Raw genomic sequence first — 21853 nt, forward strand, 5'->3', positions numbered from 1 at the left:
CACACTCCATTTCTTCTTTCTGTTTTTCTTTTTTAATAGGATGATGATCCTGTTGACAGTGTTGATGATAAATAGTCTTGTGCCCACTGTCTGGCATTTGAGGAGGATTTGACTTGCTTCTCTTATATCCTTGTGTCCCCCTGGAGGCCATCCACTCCCAGCTGTCAGGTGGTTGATGGGAATTAGGAGTCCAACAAAACCATGGACTCAAACAAAACTAAGTGGCTCATCCAGGGACCAAACCTGGCCTTATTAGCCCTTTGTTTATAACTTTAGGCTAACTTGTTCCCATCAGACTAATTAGCATGTCAGCGCTGTCCTGCGGTGGCCTGGGAACTATCCTGACTTGTCACTTAGCATTCTCAATTCGCTTAGTCCGAAGGTCCGTGTTGTAGGACCAGGCGCTTGGCTGACTCCTCTTTCCGAGACAGACTCAGATGCCCTCGGGATCACCTTGGAGCCATGCAGGGAAAACCCACGTGTATGCGGAAGGGGCACCACTGCAGGCCCACCTGTGGACTGTGGTGGGTGTAGGAGCTTTTGTCTTTGTAGGCCCCTACCTCCACCAAAAAAAAAGATTAAAAGATCTATTTTACAGCTTTGTTGGTACAAAGATGAAGGTAATCCAGACTGGATTCATTATTATGTATTCATTATTATTTACTTTTTTCTTCTGATTTTAAAAGACGTTAAAACATTTCCGGGGGCCCCTAAAAGTGGGTCGCCGGGCGCCACACTTCCTGTGCTTAATGGATCAGCTGGCCCTGAGGCTGCGACGGATCCCATCCCCAGGAGGGCTGAGCCCAAGCCTCTGCCTGGCAGAGCCTCTGGGACCCTCTGCCTCGCTGTGGTTTACTGATGAGTCAGAAGACACTGGATTTGTTCTATGAGGTTTGGGCTTTGATGGAAAGTTGTGCTACAAAGAACTGGTAGAACATAACATCTTGTCCATAACATTGGCTCCGGATTTAGTCATCTAGGGGGAAATCTAGACTCTGGAAATCTCAGAGTAGTAGAGATGTTAGGGGAGAGAGTTTTGTACTGTAAGCATTGTGGTAGGTGGGATTCCGACATGACCCCTAAGAGTTGCACCCTGTGGTCTGCATGCCATAGAATCTCCTCCCTTCAAGGGGGTTTCACTCCCGTTAGGTTACTGCTCAGGTGATCTATCAGTTGACTTCGCGTTCATCAAGAGGGAGATTATCCTGGGTGGGCCTGACCTAATCAGGTGAGCCCTTTTTAAAAAGGGGGTGCTCGGCTCTTCTTGAGGTCAGAGGGATTTGAAGGGAGATGGTGTCTCCTGCTGCCTTGACGAATCCAACAACCGTGCTGTGAATTGCCTACAGGCTGTCTGGGGGAGGCAGCTGTGTGGCAAGGACCTGAGGGTGGCCTCTAGATGCTGAGAGCTGTCCCCAGCTGGCAGCCAGCAAGAAAAGGGGGACCTCGGTCCTTCCCCTACGAGAAGCCAAATTCTGCCAACAACCAGTGCACTTGGAAGAGGGCCCTGAGCCTCAGAGGAGATCGCAGCCCCAGCTGTAATCCTGATTTCAGCCCGGTGAGACTCAGAGCAAAGGACCTGGTTTAACCCATCCCTGGAATCTTGAACCCTGGAAACTGAGAGATGAGAAGTGAGGGCGGCTTTTATCCACTGAATTGGTGGTAATTTGTGGCACACTAGACACCTCGTACAGGCGTGCTGTGTGTCTCAATGTGGTGTTTACTTTGGAATTTAGGCTTAGAAAAGAGAGAGCAAGGGAAGATATGGGCCCCCACATACCCACAGCAGGAGGCAGAAAACATTCCTTAGAAGCGAGCTGCTTCAGTATCTCTCAGCCGCCAAGTCCTAGTCAAGCCCAGATACGTTGAATACTTAATTCTGCTCCAAGCGGGGCGCTGCCTTGGATAAAGCCCCATAAAAAAAAATCAAGTATGTTCTTCAAAGCCGAAGCTCCTCTTTTGAAGTGATTTGCATGTCATTTGCACGCCGTTTCTTTAGCATAAAAATGCCCGGGATTTCCATCCTCATCCCAAGCATCTCCCCTCCCTGCCCCACCCTCTTCTGAGTCACTGACTGGCCGGGATCCCACCTTTGCCAGCTGCTTCCTTTGGGCTGTATACCCAGGTCAACAGTTCCATTTAGGAAGCTGCGTGTCTCGGCCATGGAGGCAGCAATTATCAGGAGGCAGAAAGGCTGTTTTCAAAAATGGTTTTAGGTTTCTGATCCCGGGGGTGAAGGCCTGTGGGGATGGCACGGTACTGAGAAGGCTGCTGGCTGTGAGCAGGAGCTGGAGGCTGAGGAATCGATGGAGACATTGTCTGCGAGGGTGAGAGGCAATGACATTGCTTGAAGTCCTCCCCACACCCCAGGGGCCCGCCAACGTCCCGCCCTCGGCTCCCCTGTCCTTCCAGGCGTCTCCCGGTGGACCGAGGACAAAGCCCTGCTTTGCCTGAAATGGTTTAGGAGACCAGCGCTGAAGCCATCTTAATACCCCAGCCCTGGTGCTGATCTTTCTCTCCTGGTCTGCTGGGGTTGGTGCTTGTCTCTCTGCTTCCCTCGATGGATGTCTGATGGTTCAGCGCCCCCGGCACGGCGCTGAGGACACCTCTGTCCCTTCTGATGACCAGCCTCCCTCTGTCTTACTCGTCATTTTAGGCCATCTTTAACAACAGTAGTAACATTTCCCGGTTTTTCTCTTGTAGCCTAGAGACCTGGTTTTCATCTTGGGCCATTAGTCCCAGAGAATCCTGCTTTAGTTTCCATCTCTCTGCATCTGTGAAGTGAGTTTTCATGGACTATCACGTGTAGGCTGAGAATAAGTTGAGATCTGTGTTTGCATATCTCTGGGATTCTGCAAGGACTGCAGAGATGGGAGCACTGATCGCCCCTCTTTGTGAACACCATGTTCAGACCGCTCTCCGCTGAGTATAGTGGCGCCCAGTGTGTGCACATTCCCACGCTTGCCCCTTGGGTCAGTGCGGTTACACCTTAAAGCCTGCACTGCCTTAGGACACTCTTGGTTGACCCCAGCACGCTGGTGGAGGCGTAGTGAGATTAGGAGGCAGAAGCTCCCGGTTCAAATCCTGCTCAGGCCTCTGATGAACAGTCTGAAGCTAAGGAAGTCATCAGCTTTTATGACTTGGTTTCCTCAAATGTAAAATGGAAGGTGTGTTAGTATCCTAGCGTTGCTGAGACAACGTACCGCAGACTGAGTGTCTTAAACAGCAGAAATGTATTGCCTCACATTCGGGAAGCCAGAGCCCAAGATCAAGGTGTTGGCAGGGTCGGTTCCTTCTGAGAGCGGCGAGGGGAGAATTTGTTCTAGGCCGCTCTCCTCGCCCTGTAGATGACCGTCTTGTCCCTGTGTCTTCTCATCAGCTTCTCCCCACGCCTATCTGTGTCCCAACTTCCTCTTCTTGTAAGAGGCTTAGATGAGATCCCATCCTCACAACTTCATTTTGATTTAATTACCTCTTTAAGGGCCTGTCTTCATATAGAGCCCCATTCTGAAGTAGTGGGGGTTAGGATTTCAACATATGGATTTTAGGTGACGGGAGAACAGTTCAGCCCATAACAGGGACGATGATGCTCGCCGTCAGTCTACATCACAAGAAGATATTGATGCAAGAGAAGGCATGTTAGAAGCTGAGCATGGTATAGCCAAGAGGGTTTGTGAAAACAGGGTTGTTTTCTGTACCATTGGCGTCAATGCCAAGGATACTTCTTTCCAGCCCGATCCATCTTCTCTGCCTCGGCTCACCCTGGATCTGGTGTTGCATTATTCTGGTACTTCGATTCCGCACCAGAAGTTCATCGGAAGAGGCCTCTTGAGCAAGGAGCCCACTGTGTGGGTTGTGACTGTCTTACAGATGGCTCTTTTGCTCTCTCTCTCTCTTTTTCCTGGAGTCAAGAAAAATCATTTTATAGTTGTCAAAGCTATAAAGATTGGTGATAAGCCAGCCTTTAGCCTTTCTTCCTCAGCAGTACCGTGAGAAAGATCTCTTTTCCAGTAGATAATAGAAAAGCTGGATTTTTTTTTGGTGAGGAAGATTGGCCCTGGACTAACATCTGTTGCCAATCTTCCTCTTTTTGCTTGAGGAAGCTTGGCACTGAGCTAAACATTAGTGCCAATCTCCCTCTGTCTTATGTGGGATGCCGCACATCCTGGCCTGACGAGCGGTGCTAAGTTTGCACCCTGCATCCAAACCTCCGAACCCCGGGCCACCAAAGTGAAGCATGTGAACCTAAGCACTACGCCATGGGGCCGGCCCCTAGAAGGGCTGGAATTTTTAAAATTATTATTATTTTTTATTGTGCTTAAAAAAAGAAGGCAGAGTTTCGTAGAATAATTACCTTTTTGGTTTTCATACCCTCTAGCTGATGTGACTACAGGCATGGACACACACACACACACACACACACACACACACACACACATACGATAAATTCTACTGACTCATCTTTAAGGATGATAAACAGACCTTTATTTGTGAAAGTGATAGATAATTGAGGCCAAGGACCTCCACCCACCCTCTTTGATTCTTCTGGATAAAATATGATCGTGTTCCAGTGTAAGGAGAAACACTTAGCTGAATATTCTGAGCATTGGGCACAGAAAGTTGCTTTGAGCGCTGTTCCCTAAAGCTTCGTCGGCTGAACGTTAGTAGGTTTTATATATGGCCAAATCAGTCTGGGCAGAGTAGGTTTAAGCACAACCAGCTCTTTGCCGTGGGATTTCTCAGAGTCTTTATCTGCCTATGTGTGGACTTTCCCAAACTTTCTGTGTTTGTCCATGGACTCCTTTCTCTTGGTACATCTCATGGAGCAGGGAACTCTGGGAAACTGCAGCTTAGGACAAAAGGAGTCATTAAGGAGATTTTGGTCCACACACAGAGGTATGTATGGTGTCTTGGTCAGCATGTTACTTTGACTACAGCAGGCACAGAGAGTACTGACTTAAATAGTTTCTATTATTTTGAGCATAGGAGAACAATCATTAGATCACTATGAACTGTTAAGTTCTCAGTATTAGTATGAAACGTGGAGGCAGAAATTGCTGTGTTTGAGTGGCAGTTGATAGAGAGGGAAGCATGGAGAAGAGAATCCATTGTTTCGAGCTGTAGGCCAGTGTTTGTCCTATTTGACTAATAGATGTATTCCCTTTAAAGTAACTAAAAGTCACACATTCCCAGTGTTGATTTGAGCTGTTTTTACTGTACCATTACATGCCTGTTTATAAGCATAAATACGCACAAGCGTAAAGTTAGGTATACGTTAGTCCTTCTGCTTTTGGCTCTTCAGCAGTCGTGAAACCAAAAACTTATCAGTTCACATCAAAACAACAAAATTGATAACGTCGAAACCAGCAGCATATTCGTGATGTGGGAGAGGATGTTTTGCTAACAGTAAACCACCAGTTGCAAGTGCCAGTGGTACTGACCGCCACCATCAGCTCCCTTTGGTTCTGGAAGGTCTGTCCCACGAACGCTGCTGGATGGAGTCAGCGGTCCCACTGCTGTTCTAGAACTATTTGGAAACCTATGTCGTCTATACAGGGCTCCATGAAGTAATTTGGCCTGAGCTTGGCTCAAACACGTCATCTATCTATTCAGTCTCCTCTCAACAATTAGCCCTTGACAATTGAAACAGTGCTGCTTGGTGCCAACTCAATTGTAAACACGAATGCAAATAAAGGCGCTGAAAGCGAGCAGTAGGATTTTGTTATAAAGAAGTCACCCTAGTGATTCATATTGTTGGTGTTATTTTTTCTTTAAATTATCGTTTAAATGAAAATACAAAGTTAAAATCTTTTATGTAAAACTCTCAGGCCTCTGAGAATGTGTCCATGGGTCCCCATTAGAGAAACACTGTTTTAGGCAAATAAGATTGAGTGCTTGGGTTAACTGAGAGCTGTGGTTTGCAGGCCAGATCCTGGAGGGCTGTGTGGAATTCACGGGCTCCTGATGCTGCGCTCAACATTGTATGTCTGTGCATATGTGCTGCGGTAGATTGCAAAAATGCCACAAAGTCCTCTCCTGTTGTCATCCATACTCTGACAACGTGACACTGGATCCCCCCCAACAAGAGGTACAGCGGATTTTCCACCCCTTCAATCCAGATGGCCACTGACTTGCTGTGGTCCGTGGGATTGGTAGCAAATGTGGTGCAAGCAGAGAACAGCACTTGACACTGGACATTGCCTTTTCTGGCTGCCCCTGAAATCCTAAGTTTACCATATGTACCCAACCTAGCCTGCTGGAGGATGACAGGCCACGTGGAGAAGAATCCAGGCCAAGAGTCAGCCAACTTCTGCCCAACAGCCTGCCAGCTGCCAGATGCATGTGCCGTCCTAAACCATCCAACCACCGAGCGAGCCATGAGCTGACCACAGATGCCCAAGTGAGTCCAGGCAATATTGACCGAGCCTTGGCAGACCAGCGGCAGCACCCAGTTGACTGGAGACTTATGAGGAATTGTAACTGGTTGCTGTTTTAAGTCACTAAATTTGGGGGTGTTTTGTTACCAAGCAATAAGTGTCTGATACACATGCATTTTCTTCTGGGAAGAGAAATCTTGTCTTTTAAAATTTTTGGAGGGATCTGATATACTCCAAAGGGATAACATAGGTCAGAAAAAAGTTGTGTGAGAAAGACCAGCTGGGGGTTCTCAAAATGTTGAGAAGCCCATAAAGGCTCAGAGTGGAAGATGTGGGTATATCTTAGTGAATACTAGGACTAAGTCTAGGAGTAGGCTGAGAGTGATGGATAATCATTGAGGATTAGAGAAAAAATACCTCATTATCCTTAGGTCCTTGCATTCCTTTAGATTTATCTTATTGTTTTAAGGAAAAGTTATATTTCGAGTTGCAAGAAAAAGCATAGTGGTTTGGAAAACTCTGCCAAACCCCACCTCTCTGTCAGTCATGCTAGTGGGAGATGTAGCTGTTTGGACCACAGGCGGTAAGCCGCTTACCTGGAATAGCTGTTGGAGGGCTGTCTTTGCAGACTCTCATAGAGCTGTATCTTTGCAGAGCCGTGTGGTGTGTCAAAATCTGTTTTATGTGATTAAATAGGCTTGATTATGAATAGTAATTAGGCATCAGAAATAGGAGAAAGTTTTCTCCCTAAAAAGATAGGTTGAGTAAGAGCATACTTACACAGCTTAAATATAGCTACAAGTCCGCCACTGACTTCCACCATTGTGAAGCTTCAGGCTAAGGTCATGGAGGGGACGAGGAGGAAGCTGGGAGACTGGCCTTGGGGAGGGATCATGGGCTTCGGGGTGGAAGGCAGCTCATTAGCTTCAACGGAGTGAACTGAGCTGCCCCACCTGAGTATTTCTGCTGGGAGGGGATGGAGACGGAACCTTTGGGTGGACAGTCGTGGGGTATCTTAGCGTCCCATCCTCAGGGCTGATACTGATGACCTTACACATCTTCAAGAGGATAGATGCTGGGGGTGGGTAGAAAGTCATGCTCTGTGCCAAGCTGGGATGTCTTTAATACTTGAAGCCTTTTCTTCCCCGCTCTCTGCTAATCCCTCCTTCCTGCTTTCTCAGGGCCTAAACCGTTTGTGGTTACCTGCATCTTTGTTTTGTCTGTTACGCGTTTTCCCTCTCCTTTTGGGTTTTTTTTTTTTTTTTTTTTGTAGTCTCCTTCATTCCAGTAAATTAATTGAACTATTGAACGCTGACCCTGTGCTGGGCCCTGACAGTAAAGCCAGAAGTCACAGCTCCTGCTTTAGGAATTTCCTAGTTTTGAGATCGCCAAGGAAACTGTGAGTTCCTGTGCAGTTTCGTAAATGTTATGACAGAAGCCTGTGCGAGATGTCAGAGGAGCAAAGAGAGGGAGGGTTTTATCCAGGCTGGGTCCATACTAGGCTGGGTTTTATCCAGGAAGGCTTCCTGGAGGAGGGAGCTCAGGCTTCTTCAGCTGGAATTTTAAAAGCAGTAAGTATGGAACAATTAAGAGTTTGAAAACCTGCCTCGCTGGCCACTAATCGGCTGCCGTGCTGTGGCTGTAGGGAGAAGGAGCTGAAGCTGAGTTAGAAGTGTGATCCTAGTGCCTTGGACAGGACAGGGTGAATTGTGCTTCAAAAGCCAGATAGGGACCAAGTGCTTTGAATTGCCATTCTCCTTGTCTTTAGGACTCCTGGCTATGCGCCATGAACCCTGAACATGTAGGCACAGTGAGGCAGGGAAGATGGCAACTACCTGCCTGCTAGAGCCCGAGGCAGGATTGCACCCTCTGCCTCAGTGGTATACCACTCTGCGTCTCTGTTTGCTTTGAGGCCGACCGCTCGTCACCCTGAGCCAGCCTGGCCCTGGGCCGCAGGCCGCTGCTGGGCTCCCCAGGAGAGAAGGTCATCTATTATGTAAGCATCATCCATATTCCGGCTGGCGATCAGGGGCGACATTTAACGTTTTTTCCATTATGTGGAATAATTTAAGCTTGTGTTACGAGTGTCATTATTATTGCAATTTCTCAGTAATAAAAACAGCATCAATTATTTAACATCGCCTTGTATGTCTGGGTTAAATGGGGATGGCAGGAGGCTGGGGCAGGGAGGAGGCAAAGCCCACACGGGGCTCCAGGCCCCTTCCCCAGCATCAGAGCGCCCCAAGTCCCTAGCACCCTACGGGGTGCAGATTCTCTACTGGGGTGTAATGCTTTAGCTGTGGCTGGCAGGGGCACCAATTAATCCTCTGACCTTTCCCTTCACCGTTCCTCAGGGAGTTTTGACCCACTGACAAGCCTCAATTAAAGAGACTGCAGTCCAGGGGGCCGGGGAGGCGCAGAGTCATCACGGAGTCCCCCGGCCCGAATGAACACCATAGGAGGTGTGTGTGGGTTTGGTGAAGGTGAGGCTGGCTGCAAGTACGCTGGCGAGTATTAGAGGTTAGAGTGCTTTCCCTTCTTCTGGCAGCTGTTAGTAGCAGTGACCCATCCCAATGGGGGAAGAACCAGACACGGGTGAACACGTTGAAGATTGTTCCTGCGCCTCAAACACACCGGGCTGCTTGCCACGAGTTTTGGGGGCCTGATGGCACTCCTCCACTTGTGCTTTGCATGGGGGGCCTTCGTTGGCCACGGTAGACTTCATCTGGAGATGACTGCATCCTCTCGGCTACACTCTAGGCTTTTCCTTTTGCGAGTCATTTCTTTAGGGCTCTAGAAACATCAGCAACCAGCAGTTGTCTTCCTCGTGCCTGGGACAGCAAACCCTGATAAACGGCACCCGGCTTTTATTTTTCGAAGGAGATATACACACATTCTTTTCTGAAGCCTTCGTGTTTTCGTGTAAGGCATGTTGCAGGCTGCTTCCTGCCTTCCTCTTCCCTCCCCCCTCATTTTATTTCCTCCTTCTTTCCCTTTCTCTCCGCTCCTTCTCTTTTCCTTCTGGAAAGTGCTAATTATTCTCCAGCTCTGCCCCTTTGCGTGGCCTTTCCGGAGTGGGTGGAAGTTACTCTGTTTATTCTGAGCCAGGGACTTGCCCCAAACCATTAATAATAATAATAATAATAATAATAATGATAATAATAATAATTATTATATCGCAAGACGGCAGTGATCTTAAGTTCCACGGCCCTGGATGGGTGTTGCCTGGTGTCAGCCCCCTGCCTGCTCTCTGTACCAAGCTGGATTTGCAGGAGTGGGTGGGGAGGAGGGGCGGGGACAGGACTTTGGGGGGGAGGGAGTGGCGCAGAGGGAAAAGGAGACTTGTGGCTTGGGAAGGAGCCTGTATATTTGGCACCTTGACATTTGGGAGCTGCAGGGGGACAAGCAACCTTGAACTGTCCAAAGCCCCAGGAACCCAGCTGAAGCTGCCATGGGGTGGGAGGGGGACTCCCTACCCCGCTGATGGGCAGCCCAGCAGACTCTCAGGGCTGCGGTGGAAAGTGGAGAACAGCTTGCATTAGTCACATGTTTGCCCTGGAAAGGATCATGCTCCCACCTTGCCATCCTCTCAGGGCTGAACGGAAAGGTTTTGCAGGGATTAAAAAAAAAAAGCTCCAGAAATGTGAGGAAGTGATAATATCAAGTAAAGAGGGATGTGCTGCCATTGGCAAAGCAGGAGGAGGATGCAGAGAAGAAATTTCTCCTGGCACCTTGGTCCCTCCAGCACAGGCTAGGCTTCCGTGAAGAATGCAGCACCCCCTCCACCCGCAGTCCGCATGCTCTGTGAGCCGGTGGGGCTCCGTGGAGCAAGGGCTATGGTCTGCCCCACGGGATTTTGAGGCATCTTGGCCCCAGAGGGGCTTCCTGACTTTTTTCATACCATCACGGACTTTATGATAAATCCACCAAAGAGGGCTGGCATCTCTTACCAGGGCTGTTCCTTGAAATTCCCAGGGACGTATTTCTCTGTTTCCCTCATCAACAGTTGAGACTGGAGGGTGGCAGATGTTGGGAATCCCAGAAGGGAGTCTGAAGGGTGCCTGGGCTCAGAGACACTCGGAGAGCGTTGCCAGGCGTGGGGGATAGAAGAAGCTGTCCTTGACGTCATCCCCTCATTCTGTGGATGCTCCCTGCAGCTCACATGCTGCACAGCTAGCCCCAGCCCTCCTGAGGGCTCAACGAGGGATCAAGCGATGGGAGTAGGGGCACAGTGGTGGGGGGTACAGATATGCTGGGTCTTGTCTACCTTTTAAAAGGGCAGCTTCTAAGTGCACTTGGGGTGGGATTTTCTTAGTACACCCCACTCCCAGCCCTGAAAGAGAACAGTACAACCAACAGAATAATGGTTGATAAAATGGTCAGAGGATGTGGCGGGGAGGGGAGATGCCTGCCCTCCTGTTCCTTGCCTGAAACGCTGTCTTCAGAATTCAGTGTGGCTTCTTCCCTTACTTTCAAGTCTTTGCTCAAACGCCGTCTTCTCAGAGAGGCCTCCCTCAGCATTTCTCTGAAGGAGCGCTCCGTCTTCACTTTTTCGTGATGAGCTGGTGCTTGTGAAATGCTGGAACGATGCCTGGCACAGCGCTGGAACCCCGTGCATGTTACTGTTATACTAGGATGGCTGTGATAACCATGGCTATAACTTATTTTTCTTCTTAACATTATCACTACCTGGCACTCTATTTTGTAACTTATTGTTGGTTTATCGTCTGTCTCTGGAAGGAGAATGCAGATTCTCCAGATTCATGAGACTGGCTATTTTGTATCACCAGAACCTGGAATAGTTCTGGTATGCAGTTGATGCTTAATAAGAATTTGCCAAATACATGAGGGCAGGCAGGTAGGCTCCCCAGAGAAAGCAGAAAAATTCTTATCTTTCCAGTAAAAATGAAGGTCTGTGAGTTCCTTGCGGTCCCAATAATACAGGGAGCCTTAGGGTCCCAAGCATCCTAAATCTTTCTAACGCAGGCTTTCTTACCCTCGGTACTGTTGCCATTTGGCCAGATCGTTCTGTGTTGTGTTGTGGGGGCTGTCCTGTTCGTTGTAGGATGTTTACGAGCATCCTTGGCTTCGACCCACTGGATGCCAGCATCACCTGTCTCCCTCACCCCCACATACAAAAATGCCCATTGCCAAATGTCCCTTTGGGGGGCAAAATCACTGCGCCTGAAAAGCACTGTTCTCAATTAAAACCAGAGCCTCTCCAAGCTGCACTTTACTAAGTGGGCTCCAAATAAGCAGCTTCGTGCCTCTTCACGCTGCTGCATTTCTCTGTAATGAAGTGGTTCTCTCTCCAGATTCTTCCCCCTGTTATGCATCAATCACATTATAAAGAGAAGGAAGACAAAGGAAGGAGACAGCCGACACACTCTCTTAGTGAAACACGGCTTTTATTGCTGCCATGACTCCTCAGATGTCAGCACGAGATGTAGAACGAGAAATAATTAAAGCACGTAAACAAACAAGAGCTGCGACTACATGGTCCGGACACCAGCTGTCACTCGGGGGAAGCTGGAGGGGGCTTCTGCAGGGGGGGAGACTGGTCTTGTTCTCAAAGTCCCTTCTGTCCCCAGGATTCCATCCTGTAGTGTCAGCCTCGACTGTGGTACGGTGTGACAGGCTGCCTCTCTCTCTGCTTCTCCCAGTGACAGAGCCGTGAAATCCTGTGGCCCCCAGGATTCTACAGAGGGACCGGAGAACTTGAATGAGGGTGGCTCAGACAGAGCCAGAGGGCTTTCTTTCTCCTTTTAAAACAAGGTTAAGTGGGGTGTCGGCATCCGTGTTAAAGTGCACGATAGAGGACATTACAAATAAACGATCAGGACAATATTGATGAATTGGGCAAATGAGAATACAGGAAGAAAGGCCTTATGTGTTCATTTTTAACATTTAGTTGGAAGGAAATAATGAAATAAAATATCCGAATCGTTAGGTTCTCTTTCTGATCCCTGATCAACGTGACAATGAGAGAACTGAAAGAGGGGTGTGTGTGTGTGACATAGTCAGGTATAGTGTTTGAGAGATTCCTTCACGAAAGAAACTCATCCAAGAAAACAGATTTTGGATTTGCTTATAAATGGATGCATGTCAGTGATTGCCTCATAAGCCTTCTCCACTCCCCATTAGAGGCACATATTTTAAATGGAAACTTCATTTGTTTGGAATGATTTTTGCCTGGTTTTCAGAAAATAACTGCTGGTTTTTGCCCATCTGGATGATTCTTCTCACCTTCCCTTAGCGTCAAGGTGTTTGGGTGAAAGGGGAGGTGTGTGTGTTGGTGGCATCGCCTGTCTTCCTCGTTCCCCTCGAGGTCACGTGCACTGTAAGCCGTCAGCAGGGTCAGGGGTTCCCGCTGAGGCCTTTGGCCCGTCATGGAGTCATCTGTTGGCTCCCGACTGTAAGCTCCATAAGAGCTGGGACTTTGTCTTGTTCGTCAAGTATCCAGAAAGTTGACAATCAATCGATATTTGCTAAGTAAACGTGGGGGATCGAAATTAAGACTTTGCCTAGTTAATGCGAAAACAGCTGAATTAACTAGTTACAGACAAAGCGGAAGGGCAGTGTGGTTGTTTTAAGGCCATTGGGTCTTAACGCCAAATACGTTGTGCCATCTGTGACTCTCAGGGTGTCCTTCCTTTGAGGTGATGTTGTGTGGATCTCCTCCCCTTTTGATCTCATGAGAAACGTGAAGATGGTGAATTCCTGAAAACGTGACCTTGGTTCCTGTACTGAGGCTGCCATCCGAGCCAACCTGCCGTATAGGCTTCTTTTGACAGTCCATTGTGCCATTTGGTGATGAGGTGTGTGGAGTGGGGGTTTGATGTTTGGCATCCATCTTTCCCAGCATGTGTCTTTCCCATTTCTAGGATCAGCGCCGACCCATCAGATCCCATTTTTGTCACCCCAAAAGTTCTACAGCCAGAAAGCTTGTTTCCTAATGACCCAACCTGGCCTGACAGCTGTCTGTGACCCAGGGACTGGCTAAGCCCTGGAGCTCTTGGCCAAGGTTGGCAAGGTGCCCGGGCAGCTCGGCTCTGGGGCGGGGGGCTGGGGAATGAAGACAGTAGAGATGTTACAGTGTTGCCACTGCTTCTTGTTTCAGGGTGCAGCAGAAGACCCCCACACGGCCCTGGCGCTGAACTTCGACTCTGCGTTGGTGAAGAAGTCTGATGCTGAGGGTCCCAGGCTGCTCTTCCCTGAGAGCGAACTTTCCATCCGGATAGGTAGAGCTGGGCTTCTTTCAGGCAAGCTCCCTGCTGCAGACCGTGGGCTGAGTTAGACAGGATAGACTTGGGCCTGGTGGTAGGAGGAACGGCAAGGAAAGTGCCAGGTGCTCCATCCTCTCCGTCTGGGTTACTTACCCCACTGCAGCACAGGGCTCTGCCGGCGTCCGCCCCGTGCCTTCCTTCCTCATTTGTTCTCCAGACCACTCGCTTAGTGCACAGGGGGCAACAGTGCCTTGTGGTTATCTTTCCAACTTGGACAAGTGGACAAGGACCCCTCTGATACGGTTGGGCTCATTTGGGTTAGAGCGTGTGGGCATTTGTGCCTCTGTCTCCCTCTCTGACGGACCCGGAATGCTCTTTTCCATGTACTTGACTTTCATCTTTTTGATTCATCTGGGCAACTGTGGGTGTTTCTCTCGCTGATTCAGTTTGGAACCTAAAACCACTGGCAGCAAAGTTGTGCCTTTTCTCTTAAGTTGGAGGCGATGTGTCCCTTGAGGGGAAGCAGAGAGCAGTTCCTAAATCTTCGTGGTGGGGTGCAGATGGGGCTGTTACCCACTGAGAAGGAGTTGAAGGTGCACTGGAAGGATTCCATCGTTCTCCAGTCTCAGTGTGAGACCCCGCTCCTCGCTCAGTCATCGCTCACTCTGGGCATGTGGCTAATTGAAGGGCCACTTAGCAGGAGGAGAGGTGGGTGCCCTTCTTTTCCTTTGAATTTAAAGTCCCCCGTTTAGCCTGCAAGCCCAAATGAAATGTTTGTCCTTTGCCCTCCCCAGTTCTTCCGTAGACCACGGATTTAGGCACTAAAACCATGCAAATGATGTTGAGAATGGGTGCCTCCTCCCTTGCACAGAATTCTCTCTTGAGTGAATTGAGGAGAAACAGACTGGAGACTGGTCGCTGTCTTCACATCAGTGGTTTAAGAGAGAAAAGTCCTTTTCCGTTTAATTTGAGATTTTCACCACGTGTGGGCTAAGATGACCTCTAGACCTCGGGGACAGTAAACGTGCAGAAGTTACAGCGATGCCGCAGCCACTTCTCAGTTATGTGTGTTCAGATTATGTCCTGCATGAATTATTCATGGAGAACGCGGATCTCTTCTCCACTTGGGTTAATCCTCATTGCCTCCCACAACTTCCTCTGTGGGAAATAAAAACTCATCTAACATGAGCTCAAGTAATAGAGGGTTAGCACGAAAAATCTGCCCCCTGCCTCGAATCACACATGTCATTCTTACTCAAATCAGAACGACTTAGGTGCTGGCTGCTGTTCTCTTTTTATTGGAGGATCAAGAACTGTCTGGTGACCAGGATGTGGCACCGTCCTCTAGTACAGCTTGTCATTTTTCACGCCGAGTCGTGGGAACATGGGGACAGAAGGCTCTCTCTCACTTCTCACTAGCGATACTGTGTTAGCAGTACCGTGTGTCCCTTTGAAGACTTTACAATCCTGATTCTGAGCCTTCTCTAGGATAAAAAAGTTGGCCAGATTTTATTCTATCCCCTTTTTTAATCTTCAGGGCCACAGGGTGAGGGTTCACTGCCTGTCGATCAAAAAAGGTGAAAAACGGCCATCCCTGTGATGGACCTTTTCCAATGGGGCCGTGGGGATACAGGGCCGGTGAGAGTTGGCTCTGCAGGAGAGTCTCCCAGGACTGCTGGGTCTTCTTGACCACGCCAGGGTGAAGCGGTGAGTGAGGGCTGTGTGGGAGGGAGATACAATCCTGTCCTCTGCTCAGGAACACCTAGGCACAGCCTGTTACCTGGTTACCAAGCAACCCTCAGTCGGTCGCTGCCTTTGCCAACTGCTCAGATACAAAGGCACATGCAACCCTTGGGGGAGCACGAAGATGGTTTGCCAACACTGAGAAAGCCTAGCTGTCCCTCTCTGGAAAGGTCACCATCCCTCTTACCTGGGCACACCTGTGGGTGTCAGGCAGTTGAAGACTCTCAAACTGATAATGGCTGTTTGATGATTGGCCTCAGGCAGATCAAGCCTGAATATGCATTATTTGTACCATCTGGATTTGCCCTTAAGCTTGCTGTAAATGGAGCAAGGAGATTGGTTTAATGGGTATTTAGTGATTAACATCAGCCTTTAAAAAATAGTATTGGCGCTGCCGTTATGTTCTGTAATTGGTTCAGCAAGAGGAAAAGCCAGAAAAGCCGCGCTGTGGGAGAGAAGATTCAGCTGCTCTGAGCGGTGGCAGCAGCCTGAGCTGGGAAAAGCTTTTATGAGATCCTTGCCTATTTATGTCTTGGTGCCAAATGTTTCACGATATCAACTATTCTCAAGGCTGGGGATATTCTGGGACTTAGCTAGACCCGAAGTTCTTTTAAAACTATCAGTCTCTCTCTCTTTTCAACTATTTATTTATCTATCTCCAATTAGCTTTCTTTTAATTAAAAAAGTAATAACATGGATTAAAAGTAAAGACGTAATTTTTCTTCCGGCATCAAATCCCTTACGGTCCAGGCTCCCATCACAGATTCAAGCCCTGTTCCTAGTTCCTTGCGTCCTTTCAGAAATATTGTGTTTCCAGTCACATTTGGCCTGCTGATCTGTAGCTTGTGTTTTTCACTTAACACATTTTGGTCTTTGTTTCCTGGGGCGCTCATCGATTCATCCCACTCTTGTTGTTGGCCATGATCTTATCTAATTAGTCTCCTCTTGATGGTCCTTTAGGTTGTTTCCAATCTTGCGCTATTTTAAAGAATGTGGTAGAGAACATTTTTATACGTACACTTCTGTGGGCAATTATAGTGTTGAGTAAATTCTAGAAACTAGGCCAGGGCTTCTGTACATCTGGGGTCTATGAATGGCTGCCAAAGGGTTCATGAACCTCTTGAAATTTCATGCAAAGAAATTTGTGATTTTGGAAGGCAAAGGTCTATAACATCCTTCACCCTTCAGATGGCTCCATGACCCCCATGTTCATCTCCATCTTGGGTCTCTGCCTCAACCCACCCCATTCAGCTGCCCAGTTGGGCTTTTTTTTTTCCCCCCTCTTTTTTCTCACTAGCTCTCTCTGTAGGCTGAAGAAGGGTAGTAAAAAGTGAATCAATCCTTTCTTTCGCTAACTGTTAACTGCCCCTTTTCGGAATGTTGTTCGTTCTGAGGGAGGAGGCTGAAACTCTTCAAGAGAGATGGTTTTTTTCATTCATCTGTTAGCGTGGCAGATGGAGAACTGTCTGTAATTTTGTGTATCTGTGGAAGGAACAGGAGTAGGCATTATTTTCCAGGAGAGAAAGAGGTGGATTTAATTTGGGAAATTCTTTACTTGTGAAGTGGCCCCTATTGATTTTCCGTTGCTCGTTTCCAAAGCTCATTGTGGGGCAAAGTGAATGGGTACTGAAGTCAGGCAAGCATAAGCTGTAGGAAACTCTGGGTAGAAACAGATTTTTCCTTGACGTCCTATTCTTTTCTGATAGGAGAATGCACCTGGCAATAATAATTCCATGTAGGCAGCCTGGCCAATTAGAAACCACGTTTTGCAAAATGAAAGCGATGCAGACCTAGTAACTGTTAAGTGGGTTTTGAGTTTGGATAAATTACCATCACCAGTCCATTAGCAGCATTTATCTGTTTGCATCTTAGTCTAAAATCTTGAATTCCTTATTGGTTATGCTACTGACTTGCTGGGTGGCATTTTCCTGTGGAAACAGAACTGATCTTGGGCGAGAGAATTTGCCTTTTCTAACTCAAGGTTCCCAAGTGCCCGACCCCCAGGTGAGCGCCCCTACAGCTTGTCCCTGCAGAGCCATGATGGAGTTCAGGTGTTCTTGGATGCCTTTCTTTCTCCTGAAGGCACCCTCACTTCTCCTCCAGATATCATACTGCCCTGTTTTAATCTTGTACTTGGAATCGTGTCTCTCTCCTATTTGCCCTGTTAAACATCCTCACTTAGGTGCCTCTGGGAAAAGATTTGATAAACTGATGAACACGGGGGTATTAACCGTTGACAGCATTTACTGCTGCTCGTGTGTTCGCATTTTAACTGGGTTCAATTTCTCTAGCTGAAGGATGACCCCAACAGATGGATTTTCACATTGGCCTTTGGAGGACTCTCTTTTTCGGCATAGTGTGGGGCTGTGGGAAGGCAGCCAGGCTGTGTGGGGTGGAAGCCCTTTTTGGAAGATAGCTGCTCATTCTCTCTAAGACCAGCCAAGTGTATTCAATGCCCAACTCCTAGATTTCCCTGGCACTGAAATTCCTTGGAATAGCCTAATCCTAGGGAAGCAAAGAGGATTTAGTTAAACAGCTTCAAGGCTCTTACGATCATAATTTTTTTCTTCTTCCATATCTTCTGACTTCCCAAGTCTCCCCTGGAGGAGATGCTCCTTCTGTCGCTGATATTTCCAGTCTTGTGTAGTGAACTTAAATTTGATCAGGAGTCAGATGTAGCTCCTAGAAGAAATTTAAAGTGTTTCTTTATAACTAGATCTCCAAAATAGTGCATTTAGGCAAGTCTCTGAGATGTTATTAGTAATTTTAACTTTGTATCGGTAAGATCTCTAAAGACGAAAGAATAACTTTACGGTTATTCATGTAGATTTAATATCTTGGCATATGATTTTAGCAGTTAAGCTCTTTTTTTCCCCCCTATAACTGGTTGGTTACGGGACACTTTAGAATCTTTTCCTGGCCTGAGACAAGTTGTCTGGGGACTGAAGAATAGCAGGTCCTGGCATTGCTGCCTCCTTTCTGGGCTGGGGCCTGTCACCTGGGTTTCTTCATTCAAAGGTTGGGAAGGAACCCAACCTGGCAGCGCACAGCGATAGCACTTGAGGCTATTAAAATGTGCCCCATTTTAAAACAAAAAAATTTTTGCAGATGGATGAAGAGCAAAGTGTTCACTAATAATAATTACCAGGAGCTCTTGAGCATCATGGATGTTAAATAAAATAAGGAGGTAATACAGAAATACCCTCTTGAACAGGGCGCTATGTGGGTGGCATGAGTGACCGTTATGTGTCCCAGCTCTGGGGAACATTATTAGGTGGAAACATTTTATAGATTCTTCTGCTTCTGAAGAGTGTTTTATTTCACCTAATATTTAGCACTCATATAGCACCTTTCCTGTTTGTTTGACTTTTTAAAAATTTAGTCCCGGTTTTCTAAGCTAGGCAGTCATTTTGGAGTGCATTTTCATGAGGTCCGGGCCTAGAGGCAATTTGGCTCCTGTATACATATGCTAGGACTGCCGTAGTAAAGTACCACAGATGGGTAGCTTAAACAGCAAGAGTTTATCTTATCACAGCTCTGGAGGCTAGGAGTCTGAGATTAAGGCGTCAGCAGGTTTGGTGTCTTCCGAGGCCTCTCTCTTTGTTTGGAAGACAGCTGTCTTCTCCTTATGTCTTCACACGGTCTTCTCCGCCTGTCTGTGTCCTTCGTCTCTTCTTACCGGTCATACTGGACTAGGGCCCACCCTAATGACCTGCTTTTAACTTAATTACCCCTCTAAAGATCCTAACTCCGAATACAGTTAAATTCTGAGGTGCTGGGGGTTAGGACCTCAACAGAGGAAGTTGAGGGGGACACAACTCGGCCCATCACAACACTGAACAATTTTTTGGAAAGTTGTCTTCCCGAGGACTGTCATCAAGCTAGAGGAATACCAGGTGACTAGAAAACTGGGTTCTCTTGTTTCCTTTGTCTTTTAGATTTCTCTCACGGTATTTCTGTCTCCTTACCCGTCAGTCTCACACCTGGATGGGCCGGGAACGCTGAGTACGCAGGATGGGAAAACGTTGAATGAAGTTGAAAAGTTAGAGAGAGCTCAGGAAGAAAGTTAAATGATTTTAAGTCTGATCTTATACGACTGCTGGCAGGTGTGTAGTTTATGCTAATGAAATCAAAGCGGGGGGCGGGGGGGGGGGCTAATGCTGTCCCCTCCACTAGCACCTGAAATGGTAGACGCAGGTAACTTCTGGGGTGATTACTGTCAATACACATTTGAGTGTAGACGCGCTCTTCTGACCGTATCTGTTTCCTAGGGCCGCATAACAACGTACCATGGCCTGGGTGGCTTGAAACAACAGAAATTGATACTCTCACAGCTTCGGAGGCTAAAAATTCTGAAATCAAAGCAGTGGCAGGGCCACGCTCTCTCTGAAGGCTCTAGGGAGGGGACCCTTCCTTGCCTCTTCTAACTCCTAGTGGCTCCTGGCATTCCTTGGTTTGTGGCCGCATCACTCCAATCTCTATGGCTGTTGTCACTTGGCCTCTTCCCTGTGTGTGTCTATATGGCTGTGTTTCAATCTCCCTCTCCCTTCTCTTATAAAAACACCGGTCGTTGGAATTAGGGCCCACCCTAATCCTGGATGGCCGCTTCGTAACTTAGCTAATTATACCTGCAAAGATTATTTCCAAGTAAGATCACATTCTGAGGTTCCAGGTGGGCATGAATTTGGGGGGACTGTTTTCAACCCAGTGCACTGACCAACCCCATACCCTGATTAGTCCATGACCAGGCTTCAGGAGCTCAGTTAGTCTGGAGGGGCTCGTTTGTCGTGTCCGAGTGAGGGATGGGGGAGAGAATGGGAGGAGGCTAATCCTGGCGGTAAAAAAGACCCATTTGACTCCACGGGAGGCTTTAGAGCCGCTGCCCAGGCTCTTTGAAATATTCATTAAGTGTCTGCTGAGTTAGGGATACTGTCTTCTTATGCAAAATTTAACATTTGCTGGGCTAGCAAGTTCTCTCATATTTATAAGAGTTCTGACACATTCATTTCAGCTCATAAGTCTATTAAACTGGAAATGTGTTTTTAATGTGCTTTTGGGAAACAGAGCAGACGAGTGGCTTGGGCAGCATCAGCCCCCGTTAGGATATTCCTGCCAGGCTTTTATTACCCAGAGATTTAGAAGGCTGCTGCCAAAGCCAGGCAAACCGGGCTCTTCTTGTATTATTTTGTTTTGTTTTTCAGATGTTATGTTTTTCAGAAGTTCCTTAAGCTGGAGAAGTACAGGGTGGCACTTTGGCTGCAAGTATTGAGATCTTCAGGAGTCCTTTCTATTTATTCACTCCCATCTCAATTTTTTTGTTTTTCCCTTTTGCCTGTTATGAAAAGTGCTTAAGAAGGAATGGAAGCCGGTTTATAGCCCTTGAAACTGGGGGGAAATTGATGACGCATACTGAGATAGGCGGCCTTAGAGAAGGAATGGGCGAGTGGGGAAGATGAAGAGTTGGGGTTTGAACCTGTGTGATCAACAGCAATAACTCCAGCCTCTGGATGGGGTCAGTGCAGCCCTGCCTTGAAGAAAAGGAGTCAAATGATAAGCTCCATTCCACCTGGGCTTTCTCTATCAGCATGCACCTCCATTCGACCTCCCGTCTCCTCTTGGGGTTGTGTGTCTTCTGGTATTTTGTTGTGCTTTCTTCTCTCTAGTGCATCTCCCCTCCTGGGACCAGAGAAGGAAAATAGCTGCAAGTACAGTATCTGAAAACGAAATCAGTTGACTCAGTGAAACATGATTTCAAGGGTCGTAGCATTTTGAAGCTGGAGATATTAAGGGATGTGCCAGCGACTCCCAGTTGGTTGTCCCAAACAGCACCAACTCTCAGGACTCCTGACTCCTTCATTACCCCAAACTAACTATCAGCTGGTAGGGGAGGCAGAGGCGTTCCTTGAGGATGGCGGAAGAGGATGCACAAGATGTCTCTTGCGGCTTCAGATATGGTGAGCTGGAAGTCTCTGCTCTCTTCCCTAAGAGCCCAGGCTCACCTAGCGATTTCTCAGTGCTCATCCTCAGCAGGCATTCGTAAGCTTTGCTCAAGTCCATCTTGGTAAACATTGATTGTGTTCTTTCCTGTAGGGAAGCTCCTGTCGTACATATAAAAACAATTAGGAGACACGTGCTTGCCAGGAGATTCTTCTCGTGAAACAAATATGGGCCATTTTATATGGTTCAACAAAACATCTGTAAACCTCTAGCAATCCCATAAGTGGGTCTTGAATATGTCCTTGGGGCCCCCACACAGAACCCTCCATTTTGAGTTATTTGTTTTTAGGTAAAGAGTGAGGTAGAGTTTGAGGTTCAGATTTTTTTGATACGCATGTTCAATTGTTGCATCACCACGTATTAGAAGGACTGACTTTTCTCCATTGAATTGCCTTAGTGCTTTTGTAAGAAATTAATTGACCATCTTTGCTTGGGTCTGTTTTTGGACCCTCCATTCTTCTTCACTGGTTTATGTGTCCATCCTTTCGCCAATATCACACTCTCTTAATTGAT

General features: G+C 47.6%; 1 protein-coding gene across 13 annotated transcripts in view; it reads left to right on the forward strand.

Moving 5' to 3' along the window:
- The window catches only part of SLC39A11 (solute carrier family 39 member 11), a 352142-nt gene that overhangs the window by 107111 nt on the left and 223178 nt on the right, over positions 1–21853 (forward strand). For 7 of the 13 annotated variants that reach the window (XM_070560113.1, XM_070560112.1, XM_070560109.1 and 4 more), the window contains one exon: positions 13495–13636. In XM_070560113.1, the coding sequence (XP_070416214.1) occupies positions 13495–13636 (142 nt within the window). The remainder of the gene's footprint in view (positions 1–13494; positions 13637–21853) is intronic. The other 6 variants (XM_070560116.1, XM_070560114.1, XM_070560110.1 and 3 more) reach the window with 1 other exon arrangement.

The sequence above is a fragment of the Equus przewalskii genome, chromosome 10 (assembly GCF_037783145.1).
Source record: "Equus przewalskii isolate Varuska chromosome 10, EquPr2, whole genome shotgun sequence".
Classification (NCBI taxonomy): Eukaryota; Metazoa; Chordata; class Mammalia; order Perissodactyla; family Equidae; genus Equus; species Equus przewalskii.